At 40.1% G+C, this 18,599-nt stretch overlaps 1 protein-coding gene across 2 annotated transcripts in view; it reads right to left on the bottom strand.

The window, feature by feature from the left end:
- The window catches only part of CRYZ (crystallin zeta), a 28,480-nt gene that overhangs the window by 8,390 nt on the left and 1,491 nt on the right, over nucleotides 1-18,599 (bottom strand). Inside the window, exons 2-5 of one of the 2 annotated variants that reach the window (XM_052637535.1) lie at nucleotides 14,792-14,915; nucleotides 13,013-13,181; nucleotides 9,207-9,370; nucleotides 2,732-2,783 (exon numbers count right to left, since the gene is read on the bottom strand). In XM_052637535.1, the coding sequence (XP_052493495.1) occupies nucleotides 2,732-2,783; nucleotides 9,207-9,370; nucleotides 13,013-13,181; nucleotides 14,792-14,823 (417 nt within the window). In that variant the 5' untranslated portion in view covers nucleotides 14,824-14,915. The remainder of the gene's footprint in view (nucleotides 1-2,731; nucleotides 2,784-9,206; nucleotides 9,371-13,012; nucleotides 13,182-14,791; nucleotides 14,916-18,599) is intronic. The other variant, XM_052637534.1, reaches the window with a different exon arrangement.

Below are 18,599 nucleotides of genomic sequence, written 5' to 3'. Positions count from 1 at the left end.
GCCAACTGAAGATGCTCAATCATTAGTTGAATATGATAATGGACTTGAAAAGAGTTCAGAATTGGACATATACATTTGAGAATCATCAGTTTACAGATAGTACTTAAAGCCACAGGATTGCATGAGATCACTAGAACACTAGATAAATGTGCTTAGCATAAAGGAGAAATAAAACTATTTTAGGAATATAGATAAAAGCAATCATTTAAATTATAATACTAGGAAAAATGTTTGATCCCATGCCAAATGAATGGTACAGATAAGGGTCAGCCCATATATTTAGAATAAGCTTTCTCACACTTGGCCCTATTGGGCCAGGTAATTCTTTGCTGTGGGGACTATGCTGTGCAGTGAAGGGTGCTTAGAATGAGCATGCCTAGTTTCTGTCCACTGGATGCCAGACCCTTTCATCCAGTTGTGACACTCAAAATTGTGCCCAGACACCACCAAATGTCCCCAAGTGAGAGAAGAGATGGTATGAAATTACCCCTCATTGAAAACCACTGATTTAAAGGAAGATACAATCATTATGGACTGGGCAAGATAGAAGAGAATTGAGATGAAAAAGATGATGGTAACTAATTAAAATTGTAACAGAATTACAAACTCCCAAGCCTGAAATAAGACCTTAAAGACTGTATGGCATATGGGAGTGAGGAGCCTGAACCCAGCTGGGTTATTCGAGGATTTGTTTGATTTAACCAAAACAAACAGGGAACTCACTGTGAGTGTGAGAGACATTCAGTTCCATGAAATACCAATACACCATGGGGTTAGCATGGCTAATTTTTGCCACTTTAATTTTTCAATTAAAAAAAAAGGGGGGCCTCTAATAAAACCACGATTTAACCTAAGAGATAATGTAAATATTATCTCCTGATGATCTAACTATTTCAAAGGGGCACTCTTTGAAGAGCTATTTTAAAGGAGTTGCTTATTCTATTCTTGTCAACAATTATACTAACAATATTTCTTCAATAGATTATATACCATTATGTGTCAACTATTTTTTCTTCTATTTATTTTGCTGACAATAAAACAGGGCACTCCCCACCAACATATCAGGATGTTGGCTGTGTTCACAAATTCTACACCATTTTAAATACACAACATAATCCCAAAGGAATTTGATTTAAATGAGGACAGAAAGTACAAATAGAAGCAAGACAAAACCCAGCACTGTTTCCCCCTGATGGGCAGCCAGGATCAGAAGCGCTTCACACACCAGGTCGCTAGCCTATCCCTGCCAGCCAAGGATTTAACAAACTCAGCCAGCACAGAGAACAGTCTGGATTTGGCTTTAAAAAAAAAAAATCATGATGAAGCAACCTGGCTTTTTACAAGAGGGTAAAGGGAATAAAAAGAGATTTTCTTTAAACTCGTCTCTCCCCTTCCTACTGAAATCTCTCTTTTTGATACAGAGCACAAGGTTAGCTCTGTGAAAGCCAAGGCAATTTAAATAAATACATGTTGGACAGATTCTGTACTTATTTAGCATTAAATTTATTTATTTAGGGCTAAATTTAATTTAACCCCCAAACTGCCTCTTCAGTGAGGCTAAACAACGGGAGTTTTTGAAAAAGGTATGTGTCATATTTTCTCAAGCCCCAGAAAGATGATCTTGGTGTTTTTTTAAGTAAACAGTCTATCTGTGAAATCCTTAAGTTGATCTATTGGAAGTAAATAGGAAGCTGGGCTTGAAACCTCGTGACACATCCACGGAAAGTAACAATTATACAGAGGTTTGAATTCTCTGTATTACCTGTCCACTTTTAGAGGTAAATGCATTGTCAGGATGCCCCTCATTATGCTGGGAACAATCTGCCATTAATAGGTTACTTCTTTCCATCTCCTCTCTGGAATCCAGTGTCCTGAAAGGGTTAATCTGCTTCCTCATACATCCAGCCCCAGGCCCTGTATTTTAAAAAGGCGAAATGTCTCCAAAATTTCTAAAGCCTCTACATGCAGGATAGAGGTCATGTGGATTTCTTGTTAAATTCCAACCTCAGAGCTCTAACTTTTCCTCTAAGCTCCTCGGAGGCAGATTGACAGCCAGTTTCTTGAAGAGGTTTCTGACAGCTCTGTGTTGGGTGATTTCACTGCAGGGCTGGTTTGATAAGCTCTGAGCATTCCCCAACCCCCATCCCCCCCCACACACACCCATTAGCATTTTAAGTTGTGGGTTGTGGTGTGAAGGACACAGCTGTATACTATGCACCCTGCGAATGTCATCAAAGCGCAGCAGGCGAGCAGGAAGGGAGCTAGAAAGGATGAGGAACTCACAGTGTGGCTTTGCAGTGCTGTCTGGGGCAACAGAGGCAAAGCTTTAATGAGCCTTAGTTTTCTTATCTAAGGGGATGTGGAATTTATATTAACCTTAAAGAACTGTTTAAAATTCTAAATAAATATTCTTATAACATTCACTTCTTGAAAAGAAAAACAAAGCCCGTTTATCTTGGTCCATACCCAACACAGGTGGAAAACCGAATGCATACATTTATGATCGGGTAATCTGTTGAATATATTAACCATGAAATGCTAAACGAATATGATGGGGAATCACCTTCAGAAGACAGAATCTAAAGTCTCACTACAAAAAGAAGAAAAGTCATCACCCTTGACTATATTTATAAATTTGGTTTTTAAAAGCAACTTAAAGAAATATAATGTGAAACCCACAAACATAACCTCTTAAAAAAAGGCAAAAAACTTAAAAGAAAAAAATACTTACTCCTCCACTAGCTCCATGAACCAGAACACTTTCTCCAGGTTTCACACAGGCACTGAAAAAGAAAGCACAGGTCCTTACTTTGGAGCTAATTAAGCTCAGTGTTTGTAATAATTCTTAAGAAAATTCTACCTTCATTTCAACCAACAGTTACCCAAAGAAGAAACTCATCCTGATAGACAACCAGAGATATTCTCCATGCTCCCCAGACTCAAACAATGGTTCTTTAGAGCCACAGATAGAAGAAAACATTCAATTCATTTATTCATTCAACAAATGTCTACTGGGAGTCGACCATGTGCCAGATGTTGTTGGGGTGCCAGGATCATAATTGTGCTACCTGCTAAGAGGCTTTGTGAATGTGTCAAGGGAAATTGCTTCACCTAGAAGAACTGGAGTCTCCCATTCATTCCCACAGAAAGTGTCTCAAAAAGGGTCATTATAGCTCAGTCTTTATTCCATGGTTCAGACTCACACCTGAGTAAATGCAGCAGCTACTCTCTTCCTTCTCCATGCTTTTCAACACCTGGCTGCACAGCCTCCAAGCCCTTGTTTCAGAAACCAATGCTGAGTCAGCGATGGGAAGAGAGTAAGAAATATAACAAGTCCTGTCACACAGGTTCCCCTACCACCCCCTAAAATGCCCAGAGCCTCTGGTAAAATGACATATTCTTTTGACCTCTGGTTCACCCACTCCTTTGCTATTACACTGAAAACAAAAACATGCAGCAAGACACAGTGATGCTTTATCACTTCACATGGACAAATGCTGACGTCACAGGCCAGCAACGGCCGTGTGGTCCGGATCTCTCAGTGAGGATCCCTTGTTTACCAGGACAACAGAGGGTGGTCACCCTGTAGAGTGGAGAAGGAATGGAAACCCACTCCAATAGTCTCACCTGGAAAATCCCATGGACAGAGGAACCTGGTGGGCTATACAGTCCATGGGGTCGCAAAGGGTCTGACACAACTTAGCAACTAAATCACACCACCCTGTACAGATATCCTGTTCAATCTGGGAGTGAGAACACAGTCACCCAGAGTCCTGCTCAAGGCCGTGTGCCAACAGCTGACAAATGGCAGCTGTGAGTCAGTAAATGAAGTTTCTCCAACATGCTCGCTTGGAGATGGGGGGTTGAGCACAGTGAGTTAAACGGAGGGTTTGGAGTGATAAACTGAGACAGCTATTACCAAAACACTTGGACATTTTAAAAAGTAAAATATAAATTTAAGGGAATAGGATTACCAATGTTATACTCTGGGTCATGAAATACTTCCAGTGATTTTTTCTAAATCTTATAAACAAGTTTCCACACACTAAGTACATTGTCCTAAACCTCTGGGCCTGCAGCAGGTGGAGAAAAAGCAGGCAAACTGTCTACTGGGCCTCCATGGCTACCTTCCTTCTATCCTCGTGTAGTCACTGTGATGGTTAAGTTTAAGTGTCAGCCTGGCTGGGCCATGGTGCTGGATATGGGTCAAACATTCTGGATATGTCTGTGTAGGTGCTATTCTGGATAAGATTAATGTTTAAGTCAGGAGACTTTGAATAAAGCAGATTATCTTCCATAGTGTAGGTTGGCCTGGCCACTTGAAGGTCTTAGTAAAACAAAGACAGACTTTTCCTAGAGCAAGAAATTCTGACAGCAGACTATCTCTAAACTTGAACAGCTACTCTTCTCAGGCTCTCCAGCCTGCTGGTCTCTCTACTGACTTTAGACTCAGCAGGACTCCATCCCTCAATATACACATTCTGCTGGTTCTGCTTCTCTGGAGAACACTAATGGTCCTCTGCCCCTGGGGCCTGTAGCAGGGTTGGAGCATGTGGCCTGGCTTTCCGTGCTGCTGTGTTACCCCCTCCTAGTCACTGAAGCCTAGGACCTGGCTCATAGGTTTCCTTGTTGTTCAGTTGCTAAGTCACGTCCAACTCTTTGTGACCCTATTGTCTGCGACGTGCCAGGCTTCCCTGTCCTCCACTATCTCCTGGAGTTTGCTCAAACTCATGTCCATTGAGTCAGTGATGACATCCAACCATCTCGTCCTCTGTTATCCCCTTCTCCTCCTGCCCTCAATCTTTCCCGGCATCAGGGTGTTTTCCAATGAATCAGCTCTTTGCATGAGGTGGCCAAAGTACTGGAGCTTCCGATAGGTTTCTTCTTCCACCCCAAATCCAGCCCCAACCTGAGAAATTTGAACATTCATGGGAAGAAAACTCACAATTCCTGAATTCTCCTCTACTTCTACCACTCTCTTCTGATACCTAGTAGTCATCCCTAACCATTCTACCTGAGGAATATCAGACACTAATAACCAGTATTGATCTCCTGTTCTGATTCTGTAACCACATATTCCCTCAAAACCTTTTCTTTGGCTTCACAGAGCTTGCTGTCTGCTCCTTTTCTGCCCTCTTGCTGCTCCTGCCACACTCCCATCAGCCTGGATGCCACGGGACATTACCCCAACTTCCTTCTTTCTCTCCAGTGTTCCCATTTCCTTTGTGCTCTTTCAATTTGCCACTGATATTCCAGCCCTGGATTAATATTATGGTCTACTTTCCCTGGATAATGTATCCAAATGGCTAAATACCCTAAGAAAAAAATCACATGACCATGCATTTTGGTACCACTACAGTTCTGGTTCTCAAAAGGTCACTTTGCTTCCTATTTAGTTATGAAAATGAAGCAATCACATATGAGCTCCTTCAATGCCTCACCTCCCTGCCCACAAACTTTCCATTAAGTACACCAATGCTGAAAGGTTGCTGTTGAACCACAAAAGACGCTGGGATTCTTGGCCTCTGGAGAAGAATTCAATCTGGGGCTAGAGATGAGACTTGATTGCTCAGAGCTTTTGTGCAATGAAGTTTTATTAAAGTATAAAAGAGATGGAGAAAGCTTCTGACGGGGGCAGAAAGAGTGCCCTCCCTAGTGTTAGCAATGGAATTATATACTTTTTAATTAGTTATTACAATGAATCAAAAGAATGTCTGAAGGTTGTAAAGATCTTACTAGACCCACTCCTATAATTTACATTTTAAGATAACAGGATTAGCCAGAAGGTTTTTTCCAGAAACTGTCCTCAAGCAGGATATATTTTTGTTATATAACCCTTAGTACAGAGTTTAAACTGAATAGTTTGTTATGTAATCATCAGTTCAAAGCTTAAAGATAAAAACATGATTTATGTGACTAAGACCAAGGAATGTAGAGGAAAAAAAAGTTTGTCCTTTCCTCCTCCTTGAGCATTCCACACCCTTCTCTCCTTGGGGACCCCGGGACTTCTTATCAACCTGCCTAGGAATTGACTCTCTCACTGCCTCTGCCAGGTTTGACAGGTGAGTTGTCCTTTTGATCAGAAGCCAATCTCTCTACCTCTGTGTTAAGTCCAATCCTTGCCCAGCACGGGATCTTGTTACATCTACTATTCTGCCCTCTTCTCCAAGCTTCCCATCTGTCTATTTCTGCTACATCCTTCCTTAGCTATAAAATAACCAAGTCCTGTCCATCTTAAAAAAAAAAACCCTTTGTTCCCACACTCTCTTCAAGTAGTTTTCCTACCTCTTTCTGCCTGTCTCCCCGCTTTTCAAGAGTAGTCTCCATTCAAGAATCGATTTCCTTTTCCTTTCTCAACCCATTCATTCAAGCTTCGCTCCATCACTCTACTGAAAGTGATCTGACAAAAGCCACCACTGACCTCCTATCACTAAGCCTGGCTGTTATTTTGTTCCCAAACAGTCCTCACTGCTGCACTGACAGCTAGCTTCCCTTCTCAGTAGCAACATCAGCTACCACCCCTAACACCACCCACACTAACTGAGCACTTGCTCTGTACTATTCGCGTACTAACAGCTTTATATATGCAGGTCAGGAAGCAACAGTTAGAACTGGACATGGAACAACAGACTGGTTCGTCAAGGCTGTATATTGTCACCCTGCTTATTTAACTTCTATGCAGAGCACATCATGAGAAACACTGGGCTGGAGGAAGCACAAGCTGGAATCAGGATTGCCGGGAGAAATATCAATAACCTCAGATATGCAGATGACACCACCCTCATGGCAGAAAGTGAAGAGGAACTAAAAAGCCTCTTGATGAAAGTGAAAGAGGAGAGTGAAAAAGCTGGCTTAAAACTCAACATTCAGAAAATGAAGATCATGGCATCTGGTCCCATCACTTCATGGGAAATAGATGGGGAAACAGTGGAAACAGTGTCAGACTTGATTTGGGGGGGCTCCAAAATCCCTGCAGATGGTGACTGCAGCCATGAAATTAAAAGACTCTTACTCCTTGGAAGAAAAGTTATGACCAACCTAGATAGCATATTCAAAAGCAGAGACATTACTTTGCCAACAAAGGTCCATCTAATCAAGGCTATGGTTTTTCCACTGGTCATGTATGGATGTGAGAGTTGGACTATAAAGAAAGCTGAGTGCCAAAGAATTGATGCTTTTGAACTGTGGTGTTGGAAAAGACTCTTGAGAGTCCCTCGGACTGCAAGGAGATCCAACCAATCCATCCTAAAGGAGATCAGTCCTGGGTGGTCATTGGAAGGACTGATGCTGAAGCTGAAACTCCAATACTTTGGCCACCTGATGGGAAGAACTGACTCCTTGAGAAAGACCCTGATGATGGGAAAGATTGAGGGCAGGAGGAGAAGGGGACGACAGAGGATGAGATGGTTGGATGGCATCACCAGCTCAATGGACATGGGTTTGGATAGACTCTCGGAGTTGGTGATGGATAGGGAGGCCTGGCGTGCTGCGATTCATGGGGTCACAAAGAGTCGGACATGACTGAGCAACTGAACTGAACTGAATAGCTTTATAAGCATTACCTCATCTAATTCCACCACACCCCAAGGTGCTTTCTATTATTATCTGTATTTTTCAAGTCAGTAAACTACAGTTGAGACAGGAAAGCAACTTGACTAGTAGTAGGTGGAGACTGTACTAAAACTGAGGCCTTCCTGGCTTCAACACGCACGGGCTTACGGATGTTTAGCAGACTCAGTGACCTCTAGACTCTCGGCCTTGGGTTACCCTCCCTTTGCCTCTCTCAGGACTCTGTCCCCTACCTCTGACCACATGCTAACTACTAATGCTCAGTACAGCTCCAGTCTCTCTGCACTGGTGTTCTCACTCCCTGAGGAATTTCAGCGACTTTCACTGCGTCAGCTCTTACCACATGCTGACAGCCCCAAATTTAAAGCTCCAGCCTTTGAGTTTCAGACTCTTTCATCTGACAGGCTGCTGGACTTCTCCATGATGATGCCTGTCTCAGTTTCATGACCAAAACTGAACTCAGTTTCCTTCTGAAACTTTTCCCTCCTTCTCTTTGTCAAGTCAAACATTACCCGTTATAAAGCTCTAAGTATTCTTAAGCTCTTTCTCTTCCTCATTCTCCACATGCAAATAGTTACCAAATATTTCTGATTTTACCCCCTAAATAGTTATCCTTTCCTCCCCACCTCTACCATGAGCCTTGCTCTGGCCCTTAAGTATTAATAATGTCCAGACGGTACTTCTATAAGATTCTCCCATGTCTTTCTCCACTCTTGTCATAACATCCATCCTTCCCATAGCAGATGGGTGATCCTAATAAAACACAGATATGACAATATCATTCTCCTGAATAAAACACTACATGACCCCCAAGACCTTACAGAACAATATGTGAGCACTAAATCTAACGTTTTACAATCTGAGGTGCACCTATTTGATAATGACATATAACATTTACTGAGAGATTACTATGTTCCAACTTTATTCTTCACCACTCTTTGCCTTGAAATCTTCTGACAAAAGCAAACTGCTATAGCTCTTCTCCCCAGATACCCCAATGTTTGCTCCCCATACCAGCTCTTCCCATTCTCTAGAATACCCTCCCTATTCCCAGCTACCCTCCCCTAGGATAATGCTCTCTGATGCTTTTCGAATACCTAGGGAATTTGATTAAGATATAGATTCTCAGGTATCAGCCATGGAAACTGACCAGGGGGACTAGGGTAGAGCCACTGTACTTTAAAGTTGCAGCAATTAGTTTCTGGAGCTGGATAATGAGATTTTTGAACCATGGCTTTAAAATAATCCAAGACTTATGCCTTGCCAGGAAGCCTGACCTCATTACCACAGGCATGTCCCTTGTGATCCTGTAAATCCCTATGCACATCTCTACCGCTGTCCTTTCCACATTATATATCAGTATTATTACTCTTATGTCTCTCTCCCTTACTAGACTATGAGCATCTTGAAGACAAAGATGGGGTTTTGCTGTTCTTATCTTTTTTTCTTCAGTGATTAGAACAATCTACCAAATTAGCAGAGTTTCCGCTCCATAAACCTTAACGGTAACTTAATGGGAACCAAAAATGACCAATGGGTAGACGGGTGGTAGGAAGCATAAATTATATATTACCTTCCTCCAATTAATATCGCCCTCCTCTGGTGCTGGTTATAAAGCTGACAGAGTGTGTTATTACCTGTGAAGCAGAGCTCGATATGCAGTAAAGTATGGGATGCCGATGGCAGCTCCTTGTTTAAAATCCAGTTTTTCTGGCAGTGTGTAAACAGTGTGATCGGCTGCCAGAGCATACTCAGCATAGCCCCCAGAGATCGTCCTGGTAGTGAAAACTCTGTCACCTTTCTGGGGAAAGCAATAAATTAATAAATGCTTCAGGGATTAAAAAGGTTGTCAACATGGGTGTAACCCTTTAGAATGCAACATTTATAACAAGAAATAAAAGGAGTATTTATATATTGTTGTCTACATCCTAAGGTCTCATAAAAACAACTTCAAAATATGGAACATTTTTAAATGTTTTATTAATGGAAACTAGAAGAAGAAAAATCAAGGGAAATAGGAAAAATAAGAAAAGAGAGAATGTCCAGAATGATCTAAAGATTATGATGATAACTTACCTTTATTGACGGCTTGCTGTGCAAGGCACAGCATTAAGTGTCTAATGAGTGTTATCTAATTTGATCTTCACAACAGTCTATGAGGAAAACTTTCATTACCTCCCTTTAGATAATCCCACTTCAAAGATGAGGAAATGAAGGCATAAATAAGTTCAGTAATTTGCTCAGATCAAGCAGTTAATTAATGGTAGTTAACATAAATGTTTTTTATCCAAAATACTGGGGAGAAGAAACAAATACAATGTAAGGTTTCTTCCAAACACCTGTTCTAAATCCTTTCTGTAGGTTTGTTCCCGCATTTCCCTCATTTTTCACACATGGACCAAAAGGCAGGCAATTCTGCCTGGATCCCGACAACAAAGATGAGCCAGGAAAATGTCCTGACCTGTTGCAGCACCAGAAACATATAACAAACTCTCCATAAACGCCTGCTGGGTCCTCACTACTGGAAGGCAGATGTGTAACTGAGGGTAAGGAAAGGCTCTATGCAAGCACTACAGGCTGGCTCCATGTGGCCTGTACACCAAGGAAATTAGACTGCCCAGTACAAGCACCTTTTCTAAATCCTATTTCTTCAATTAAAAAAAAAAAGTAAATAGTCCTTGGAATAAGCAAAACATTAAGGCAGTAACTCTCAATACACTTAAATTTGCCCTATAATACAACATTATAGGGTGAGGTAGAGACAGAAAAGTTTCCAAGGGCACCCAGGAGTCAAAGACAAGCATCACTGCTTAACAGTGTTGCCTGCAAACGGTCAAGTATGACTAACATCAGATTAATCCTGTTTTTACAGCTTAAAAGCACACTGCATTGATTTCAATATAATCCCAACCTGTTTAACAATTCACTATGAAAAGCAGTACTTTTAGTTCTGTGATGGATATTAACAGCAAGACATTCCCCCTAATCTCAAGCTTCTTAAACTCTAGGAAGAGGGGAAAAAAGGAGAGAGAGAATTTTACAGCAAGGTAAATCTGATGAGCCATCAAAGATAGGTACGAGAAAAAGAAAGAACTATTTCAAAGTTGAGGGAATCAAGAACAGCTAGACTGAGAAACTAGTATTTGAGTGAGGTCTTGAAAGATAAGGGGCTTCCGTTGTGGCTCAGCTGGTAAAGAATCCACCTGCAATGTGGGAGACCTAGGTTCGATCCCTGGGTTGGGACAATCCCCTGGAGAAGGGAAAGGCTACCCACTCCAGTATTCTGGCCTGTATAGTCCATGGGGTTGCAAAGAGTCAGACACAACTGAGCAACTTTTTCCCTTTCACTTTGAAAGATAGGACAAGATCTTGAAAACTGGAAGTGGGAAGAGATGCTAGCGATAAAGGAAACAAAGTTAAGTCAGGGAACAGTGATAGGAATAGGTGCTGAGAAATCACCAGCATGCATTCCCAAGGAATAAGTAGTTTAATATGTGGAATGTAACAGTTTTGGGAGATAAAAATGAAAAGAAATGAAAGCTGGAGGGTAAAAGCCCCTGAACCCATGTTTACAGGCTTTGATTTAGTTCTGTCACATAGAAGAACCAATACAAAGACACAGAGATGAAACAGCATGGGACATGCAGGGAAGAACAAGCAGTTATTACTCAAGGATAAACTACAGAGTGAGAAGGAATGGGAGATAAGAATGGAAAGATGGGTAGGAGAAAGACCACGAAACAGTCTTCTTTTGTAACATAAGCATTCCAGCAATACCCTGAAATCTATAAAGAACTGATACAAGATTTGAAACATAGTGTAAAACAATCTAAATTACATTTTAGAAAATAACTCCTTATAGAGCTAGGATAGATTTGAGGTACTAGGAGTGACGGTGGTAAGTTAAGTGTCTGTTATAAAAATCCAGATAAGCAACTATGTAAGATAACCAGAACTACACTACAGTGGGGAGGAAAAGAGAGAGAAAACAGTCCCCCAAGTGGCAGTCAGGGAGAGCAGAGTGAGGGATAGATAAGCCTCAGACCCCAGATGTCACCAAGACAGTCCCACGTGAGCAGCAGGTCCATTGGAAGAAAGAGAAGCTCAGTTGTAGACATGAGTAAGAGGTTCCTCGAGTTTGCTGATGTGGGCCCTGCAAGACAACTTTCTGTGATGATGTAAACGCTCTCCATCTGTACTGTCCAACAGTGGCCACTAGACACTTGGCTCTATTAAGCAATGGAAGAATAGAATTTTTAATTTTAATTGAATTTGAATTTCAAATAGCCACATGTGGCTAGTGGCCACCATATTTGGAAAGAACAGGTCCAGCTCCTAAGCTAAAGATATCACACTAGATCATGGAAACTGAGAGCATACGAGCCCATCATGAAGAAGGCAGATAATACAATAGGCAGAGTCTACATAGGGTCAGTGGGCACTGGGCAACACCAAGATGTGCGGAACATCCAGAGAAAAAGAAGCTTGAAAAAGGATGCTCAGAGAGGAACAGGAGGTGGGGGTGGGGGGAGACCTGGAGAATATAATGTCACAGGAGCTGAAGAAGATTTTTTTTTTTTTTTAAGAAAAAGTAAGTGCCTGAGAGTGTCAAATGTCCCAGAGAAGTCAAGACAGATAATAACATAAAAGGACCCATTAGCTTCAGCAATATAGAGGCCATTAGTGACATTAGTAAACATCATCTCAGTGGAGCGGCGAGGGCAGGAGCTGGACTGCCATAGGCAGGGGAGTAGAAAGCAAAAGGAATTTTCCTGGCTTCCTGGGCCAGACCCTGTTAATCTTCGCTCAGTTCAATTTTGGTAAATGTGCTGCCACAGTTGAGCAGGTCAAGGAATGATGAGGACAGATGCTAGAATGTGAATATGCTATCTAGGTTTTTTATATCTTTTTGCACATAAATAACAAAAGCTCTGATCATAACTCATAACATCTACATTGACTCAGCCACCTTGGTCTGAATCATAGCTCTAAAAATGTATAGTTGACCTTGCATTTGTTCATCTTTTACTTATTATTCAAAAGAATTAGCCTTCCCTTTATTTTGTGGAACTAAATTTTATAGAAGGAAAAAAAAAAGAAAAAACTATGTTGGCTGAGTATTATCAAGAGTTAGGAAACAGTATAATTTCCTTACTTATTATATTCTTGCCTTAAGTATTTCTGTTAAATCAAAGGATCACAGTTCAATTCTACGGGGATGTGGAGACACAGAAATTACCCAACGCTTATTCCCAACAATGCAAACAAGCAAGGTCCCTGGATAAAAGGCAATTTCTTTTTTGACTAGAGGAGTCCCCCAAGTGGCAGAAATTGTGTCATTGGGCCTTTTAAAGACTTAAATACAAACACATTTTAAAACTATGTCAAAATGTTTAAAAATATACATATTAAGCTAAAGCAGAAATAATTAAAAATGTAATACCTTGAAAGCAGATACACTCTCCCCAACAGCTTCTATTATCCCAGCCACATCAAAGCCAGGAGTATAAGGTAGAAGTGGTTTTACACTGTGAGTGCCAGAGCGAATGTATGTGTCCACTGGGTTTACACCACATGCTTCGACTTTGATGAGAACCTGCAATGACAATGGACTTCAATTCATACAGAGCAGTTAGGCATTCATTCAGCATTATCATCGGACTGGAGTGGAGTGATCATGGGAGCTACAAAAATAGAGGAAAACCCTGCCTTCAGTGAGCTCACATTCCAGTTTTAGAAATCACCATATAAATAAAAAGATAAGACAGAATGGTTTATGTGCTCTACTAAACACATCTGGGGAAAATAGTGGTGGAGATATCTGAGGGGATGTGTGCAGAGACCTCTACATGCCCATCAAACCTATTTTCTCCTCCTGGACAGCAAGGTAGGAAGAATATTCCTTCCTGGTTTCTTCAGAGTTCTAAGCAGTCAACTGGAATGTAAACATAAGTGACGAAAGCTACTTTCGGGACTGACCCACAAAGTCCTTCCTAGGCGATGTACATAGTGTTTCCACCCTTTCTTAGTGACCTCAGAAGACAGGTGTTGAAGGTGGCAGAGCCACACAAGAGAAGAAGTACAGGTCCCTAAATCACTTTGGAAGAGAACTCTATGCACTGACATTTTAGAATTGTGGAATTTAGTGAGTGAGAACCACTGAGATCTTTTTAAAAAACTTTTTATTTTGTATTGGGGTATAGTCAATGAACAATGTTGTGATAGTTTCAGGTGAACAGCAAAGGGTCTCAGTCATACATGTACATGTATCCATTCTCCCCCAACTCCCCTCCCATCCAGGCTGCCAACCATTGAAATTTTGAGGCTACATCTATTATAGAAGCTCATCTGACCTTAATATAGGATGATACTTCTGCTATCAAAGTAAGGAGAGGCCTTACGAAGGAAGTGGTATTTGATCTAGATCTTAAGGATGAGTAGACATCTTTCAGAATGGAAGAAATTAAAGGAACAGGTTAAAGGAACAGTATGTGCAAAGACAGAAGGGATGAAAGGACCTCTTGGGGAAATCAGACAAAGCTTGCATTGTCACAGCAGTCTACTGAGAAGAAATTATAAGAAATAAATCTTTGCCAAATCATAACCAAACTGTAAAAATTCTCATAAGGCTTGCTAAGGAAGTTAGACATGGGAGCGATGGAAGGTGCAGTAATAAAAATACACAATGTTTATTGAAAAAGTACATTGTTAAAGTCACTGGAAATGATTAAAATCTATATTTAAAATCTCTTGTATGTGAAAGAGCATGTATGCAGAAGAAAATTATTCTCCCCATGCATAAAACAAAGATCATGAAAGACTGTAATTGAATAATCATGATTCCAGTCAGAAAAACCCAATTATTTCACTACACAGATGATTTTCAACTTCAAAAATTTTCTTAGGTTCTTTCTTTTTATACATTTACTTCACTAGTTAGAATTATATGTTCTCTTTGTCAGAGCTTAAGGTGTAAACAGTACAGTGAAGTGAAGGTAGCTCAGTCGTGTCTGACTCTTTGCGACCTTGTGGACTGTAGCCCACCAGACTCCTCTGTTCATGGGATTATCCGGGTAAGAATACTGGAGTGGGTTGCCATTCCCTTCTCCAGGGTCTGTCCTAAAGCAATGTCTTTATAAATCATTCTTTCAAACAATAACTTCATGTGCTAGAGACATACACTCAGTATAATTATTGCCTGTTTTTAAGTAATGATTTCCACCTGATGGTCTTTTGGAATTGGAACAGCAACATCCGACTGGAGTTTCAGTACTTCTGGTCCACCAAATTCAAAAACTCTAATAGCTCTCATCAACTTCTGTCCAGTTGCCATGGTGATCTAGATACTAAGGAAAAAAAAATTACATATTGTCATATTGTATCTAGGCTATCACTGTGTTTTTCCCCCTGGAGGGGGAAGATCAAACAATTTTTCAAACAACAATTTAAATCATGAGCTTACCACTGATCTCATTTCATGTTTAAGGACCTTTCATCTTACAAATCCTTCAGCTACAAAGCAAAATGCTTCATATTATTTCCTGTAGGGATTCAGTGCTTTCAACAAGGGAATCAAACATACAAACAAAAACATCTGGATAGACGATGCATGATACAATTATCTTAGGTTTCGCTTTGTGTAAGCTTGGGCTATAACATCTTGGAAATTCTAGGAGCTAATGTAAGTTTTCTTAACATTAGATAAACAGATCTTCTTTTGTTAGACTATATTTCAGATATAGAGAGAAATATAAAATATACAATAAACATTTACCTGCTACCCAGCTTTAACAAATCTTACCACTGTAAAAACCTGAAACACTGTATTATAGATATAACTGAAGCCTCCTCTAACTGTCCCCAGACCCATTTCTATGCCACAATTCTAGGAGGTGACTATTCCCATAAACTCAGAGCTCATCGTTCTCAGGCAGGATGTAATTCCACTGCTACATGTATTTGCACTGTTAAACAGTATGTGCTATTGTTATTATTTTGCATGTTTTCAAACTTTATAAATAAAGTTTATAATCACAGTGGATCACATTGTACTGAATTCTGCAACTTGCTTTTTCCTCTCAGTATTAAGTTTTTGAGATTTATCAACACTGAAACATCCAGTTTTATGAAGTTCATTCATTTTAACAAAGAAAAATAAACAGCTAAAAACTGCTTTGAGTGTAATCTTCTGTAAATCATAAGTGTAATTTATAGTTATCCTTTCTCTTCTACCATTGTAAATATTGAAATGAAAATTCACAGTTAAAATAAGCTTAGAAACGTAAAGAATATATATAGAGAGAGTAACTGGAAATCTTACATCTATAGAGATGTAATGAAAGGGCTTTGTCTGACCTCCATAATTTTGCTTGTCTGCTATGACAATTTCTTGAAATTAACCACACCACATATTGCTAAACTCTGCCACCACCAGGAACATCTTTGCTAACTTCTGGAGTAATCATATTCACCAACCACAAGCAGCTGAAACATCAAAAAGAGCTGCAGAAACTAAGACTTGAGATGAAAGAATTCAGACTTTCGGTGTACTGAAGCCCAACAAGGGACTCCTTGGAACAAAGCTCATGCTAACTATAAAATGCCCTTAAATGTGTGGGGGGAATCAAAGCACTTTGATGGTGTTATTAATGGAAAGTTCTTGATATAATTAACCAAGAGTTGTGCCATTTTAAAACCCTTTATTCAAAATGATTTAATATAGTACCTAGTATAGAAGAGAAAATAAACTCTCCATTGCTAAAAGGCTGTTTAGCAATGAAATAGCCTAAAGGGCAGTATTCTTATTGAAAAAGGGGGTGGGGTCAGAAGCAGGTATAAGGCTCACGCACTGTACAACAGCTGAGCAGTCTTATGGGTAAGAAGCCCATGCAGGAACTAGGACAGGGGAACAGGCAGCTCATGCCCTACCTACCCAGCAGTTTCACTCCTGCCTTTCTATTTGTATCTTCACTCAAGCTGAGTATTTCTTAAGACTTGAAAGCAAAAATATATATAAAGAAAACAAAACAGAAAAAGAAATGGTTGTACAGACCAGAGTTTTCTACTCTGAAAAGAAGAACATAGCTCTTTTTTTTCTCCTTTCTGTCTTCAGCATGGTGTTGTGAAAAGAGTGCGGGCTTCGGAATCTGACAGCTCTCAGTATGAATCCCAGATCTATCATTTACTAGCCATGTGGCCTTGGGCAAGGCAGTCACTGTTTTTGAGCTTCTTCATCTGAAAACTGAGTTCTACTCAGGGTTACTATGCAAGAGCCAGGGTAGGTATGAAGCACAGAACCTAGCAAATGTTTACTTCTACACATAGTGATATCATGATTCCTTTCCCCCTTAGTTTCTCCTTTCCAACTTCGTATTCATTAAAATATCTTTGGTTCTATAATCCTATAGTCATCTTTAATTTAACAATATTTATGGGACTGTTGTAAAATCAAGTCCTTAACCTCAAAGAGTTCACAGTCCAGAGAACTATTCAAACAAAGCACTAATACCAAACATTGGTTGTTATTCATTCAACATGCGTTTTTGAACATTAACTATAAGGGAGGCACTGTGCCACACACAGAGAGCACACAGGGCAAGGATAACAAGCCCCAGACTCTCCCCACTCTGCCTTCATCTCCCCTCAATGCACGTGCATGCGCGCACGCACACACACCATGCTAAGAGGTGTCGCTCTCTTTCCATTTTTAATATCTACTTACTTCCTCTCTATTTATTTCTTTCAAGCTCTCACATCTATCTTCTCACCAACAGACATCACTAGTACCCTCAAAAAACTGTAGCAATAATAAAAGCAAAATTACCCTGAAATAGGATCTGTCAAAAATATCTAGCACATACATTTTTTTCCTCGCATCTGGACATTTGCTAAATTGGAAGAAAAGAACAAAGGAAGGAAGAGACTCACCCTTAATCCCGGATTTAGAAGACCCCACCCCCAGCCCAATCTTGCCCAGTACTACCCCTTAACCTGTGGAGCTCATAAGGAAACAGGGCATGACCTTGACAACTCTAACTTCTACTTTGCTTCTGGTGGTCTTATTTCCTGAAGAGCCCTTGCCACTATGATTGCTCAGGCTCCAATCTGCAATCATTGCCTTTGAACCCCCTCAATTACCTACAGGATCATCATTTGCTTCATAATATAGGTGCTATGCTAAAACATTGTTAAAATAGTAATTATTATTCTTAAACCCTTGCAATACCTGATTTCTTCTAAACAGCACATCTTTCACATCCATTAACAGAATTTTCACAATAGGTAGAGAAGCAACAGTTACTAAAACCACCATTTGATTGTATGCAGAACTGGAAATAAAATCACCATCCTTCTTACAGACGAGGAAACATCTAAGGGGTTGAGATTCACCAGGGTCACACTGAAGCAGAGCTGAAACCCAACACCTTAAATGTTACTGGGCATTTTTTTTCCCCCTAATTATAAAATCCTTTTCATCTCACCTTTGAAACATTGGCAGAGAGGACATTTAATTTCTTAGAGATAGAATTTATAATGATGATAGTGAGACAGACTGAGCTAGAGATATGAAATTCAGCTAACCTGCAGGTAGCATTACATATTTTATGATTAAGACATCTGCTTTGAGTCTGAAATTTTTCAAACGCCCATAAGTTAAGGGATCTACTAGAGTTACACAGAATGTGATTCTTTTAGGAAAACTATAATAAATAATAATAATTTTTCCTATCTATAAAATGGGGCCAGTGCTCCCTAGCATAGGATCCTTGTGAAGATGAACTGCAACAGCACATGGGGGAGTGCTTCAGAGCATGCCTGACAGGCTATAAGCTCTATTATTCAGAGTAAATCATTTACAGTCAGCAGCAGGCTCATCACACTGCTTGTGTTTTTTAATTAAAATGTACTTTAGCAGGTTTTTCTATTTATCAAATATAAACTTTCAATCAGAGCACCTTGGTTTATTGTTCAGTTTTACTTTTTAACCTATGAAATGTTGCCAACCATATTTTGCAAATAGAGGAAATACA

The sequence above is a fragment of the Budorcas taxicolor genome, chromosome 3 (genome assembly GCF_023091745.1).
Source record: "Budorcas taxicolor isolate Tak-1 chromosome 3, Takin1.1, whole genome shotgun sequence".
Lineage (NCBI taxonomy): Eukaryota > Metazoa > Chordata > Mammalia > Artiodactyla > Bovidae > Budorcas > Budorcas taxicolor.
Note: the sequence above shows the minus strand (reverse complement) of the source record. Positions and strands in the feature narration are given on the sequence as shown.